Raw genomic sequence first — 2,670 nt, forward strand, 5'->3', positions numbered from 1 at the left:
GCCTTAGCGTGAACTGGGCTCTAAAACTAAATGCGAGTAGTTTCTATTTGATCATTTAATTCTACTAAAGTTATTCAACTCATTTATAATTATGTCAATTGCTGAAAAGAAATCGATGTGGAGAATATCTTGATGAATATCTAGCTGCTAGTGAAATTAAAAATTGTTTTTTGATATGAAGCAAAATTAAAAGTTAAGACCTAAAAATACATGTTAAGACAATACTGTAATTTTTCAATTGTTTTTGAAGTTCTTAAAATCGTTTTAAGTATATCATTACATGTATATTATTATTATGTCTTTGTATAATTTTTAATTTGAATATGTAACTTAATACATTACTACTTATACACGTAAATATGTTAAAATTTGCTCTGCAAACTTAGCTATAGACATAAATAAAATGTTAATAACTTTAAATTTACTTTTAGCTTAAAATTTTTATCAATTTTAACCCTGCCTTGGATAAAAAAAGAAGTTTGGCACTCTCTTTTTCTATGTATAAAGGATAGAGAGAGAGTACATAAATAGATATAGAGTATAACTGTGTCATTAAAATTTCATGAGGGGTTCAATTAGCAAAAAAAATCTAAAAGGGCTCAGGGGTCAGGGGAAAGGGGGCAATAATTAAATAAAACGGTTGAGAAGCACTGCTCTAAACCCATTTGGAGAATGTAAAATGAAAACCAGAAAACAAAAGTAGGAAGTAAGAGGAGATTCAGAAAATGGTACTCATGTGTTCCCATTTAGGAGGTGCGCACAAGGGAAGATATTCAGAGAACCTAGAGCCACGGGTCACAGAGTCGCCCACCCCAGCCAGGCCAACAGCATCTGCAAGATCCCCAATGGCGCTGCCCTCTTCCTTCTTGGTGGCCCTGGTGGCGCTGGGCTGCAACTCCGTCTGCTCTCTGGGCTGTGACCTGCCTCAGACCCACGGCCTGCTGAACAGGAGGGCCTTGACGCTCCTGGGACAAATGAGGAGACTCCCTGCCAGCTCCTGCCAGAAGGACAGAAATGACTTCGCCTTCCCCCAGGACGTGTTTGGTGGAGACCAGTCCCACAAGGCCCAAGCCCTCTCTGTGGTGCATGCGACGAACCAGAAGATCTTCCACTTCTTCTGCACAGAGGCATCCTTGTCTGCTGCTTGGAACACCACCCTCCTGGAGGAATTCTGCACGGGACTTGATCGGCAGCTGACCCGCCTGGAAGCCTGTGTCGTGCAGGAGGTGGGGGAGGGAGAGGCTCCCCTCACGAACGAGGACTCCATCCTGAGGAACTACTTCCAAAGACTCTCCCTCTACCTGCAAGAGAAGAAATACAGCCCTTGTGCCTGGGAGATCGTCAGAGCAGAAATCATGAGATCCTTGTATTATTCATCAATAGCCTTGCAGAAAAGATTAAGGAGCGAGAAATGAGACCTGTTCAACATGGAAATGATTCTCGCTGACTAATCATATCACACTATCCACGTGTTCTGCCATGTCAAAGACTCTCATTTCTCCATTCTGCTGTGACATGAATGGCATCAATCTGTCAATATTTTCAGGAGTATTAAGTACATCATGTCAACTCTACAAGCACTAGTCACTTTCCGATGACCTTGCTGATCTATTTCACAATTTATTTATTTACTTAACTATTTATAAGATTTAAATCATATTTGAATAATAATGATGTACTTTCACTTTGTGGTTAAGAGAAAAAATATATTCTTTATATTTATTCAACTTATTTTCTTTATTAAATATTTTCTATAGAAAAATTCTTGTCTTTGTTTATCATTTAAAAAAGAAACAACTCTGATGAAAGAATGGATTGTGCAATTCACTTACTCATTACATTATTCACGTTATACATTAAAAATAGACTTTCTCTAAGCCAGTCTGTATGCGGCTGTCAGGATAGGGGTGGACATAACAAATCCAGTTCTGCTTTTGCACCAGTGAGTTTTGTGGAGAAAGCAACCTAAAGACAATAATCACACTGAATTTATATCAGTTATATTAAACGGTATAATGAGGATAAGGGGGAAAATGGAGTTCTCTCAGCAGAATCTGCAGGAAAGCATGCCAGGAAACAGAAACAAAAGCCATAGATATCTCCTATAATTGACTGGTGGACTTCCAAGTATGAATATTCTTTGGAAAATGGATATTGAGTCTGCAATTTACAAGCAACGCCATTAACTGAAAGCCTTAAAACAGAAGCGGTCACACGGGAAGAGGAGAGCATGAGCAAAGAACTTCAGATCGATTCCTCGAAACTTCAGATGGTAAAGGGAGAAAAGAGCCACAACAGAAACAGAGACGGAATGGCCATGAGGTAATAGGGTAAGAGAGAATATCAGTAAAAGTCTATTTCAAGGACTGAAATGGCTTCAAAGAATTGCATCATTGTAAAATGTGGATGTAAAATGCCCACCGCACTGGGATGAAGGGGGCATTGAAGCTTTGCTGAGAGCTGGTTTGGAAGAACTCACAGAAACCATATTGGAGGGTGGGAGGGAATGAGTGAATAAGAGAAGAGAAGTTCAGGTATAAGGAGCAAATAGTTGTGAGAGATGTGCCTGCTGAAATGCAACAGGAGAATAGAATGGGAATTGAGAATTACGTGAAGTTTTGTTTTGTTTTGTTTTGTTTTTTTTTCCTGCAGAGTTCTCCATTTTGCGCT

General features: G+C 39.2%; 1 protein-coding gene across 1 annotated transcript; it reads left to right on the top strand.

Annotated features, from left to right (window-relative positions):
* The first annotated feature begins 845 nt into the window (after positions 1 to 845).
* On the top strand, positions 846 to 1,415 carry LOC115499504 (interferon alpha). The gene has a single exon (XM_030293517.1). It carries the CDS (start codon positions 846 to 848, stop codon positions 1,413 to 1,415), a length of 570 nt encoding a protein of 189 aa, XP_030149377.1.
* The last annotated feature ends 1,255 nt before the right edge of the window (positions 1,416 to 2,670 follow it).

Source organism: Lynx canadensis, chromosome D4, assembly GCF_007474595.2.
Source record: "Lynx canadensis isolate LIC74 chromosome D4, mLynCan4.pri.v2, whole genome shotgun sequence".
Taxonomy (NCBI): domain Eukaryota; kingdom Metazoa; phylum Chordata; class Mammalia; order Carnivora; family Felidae; genus Lynx; species Lynx canadensis.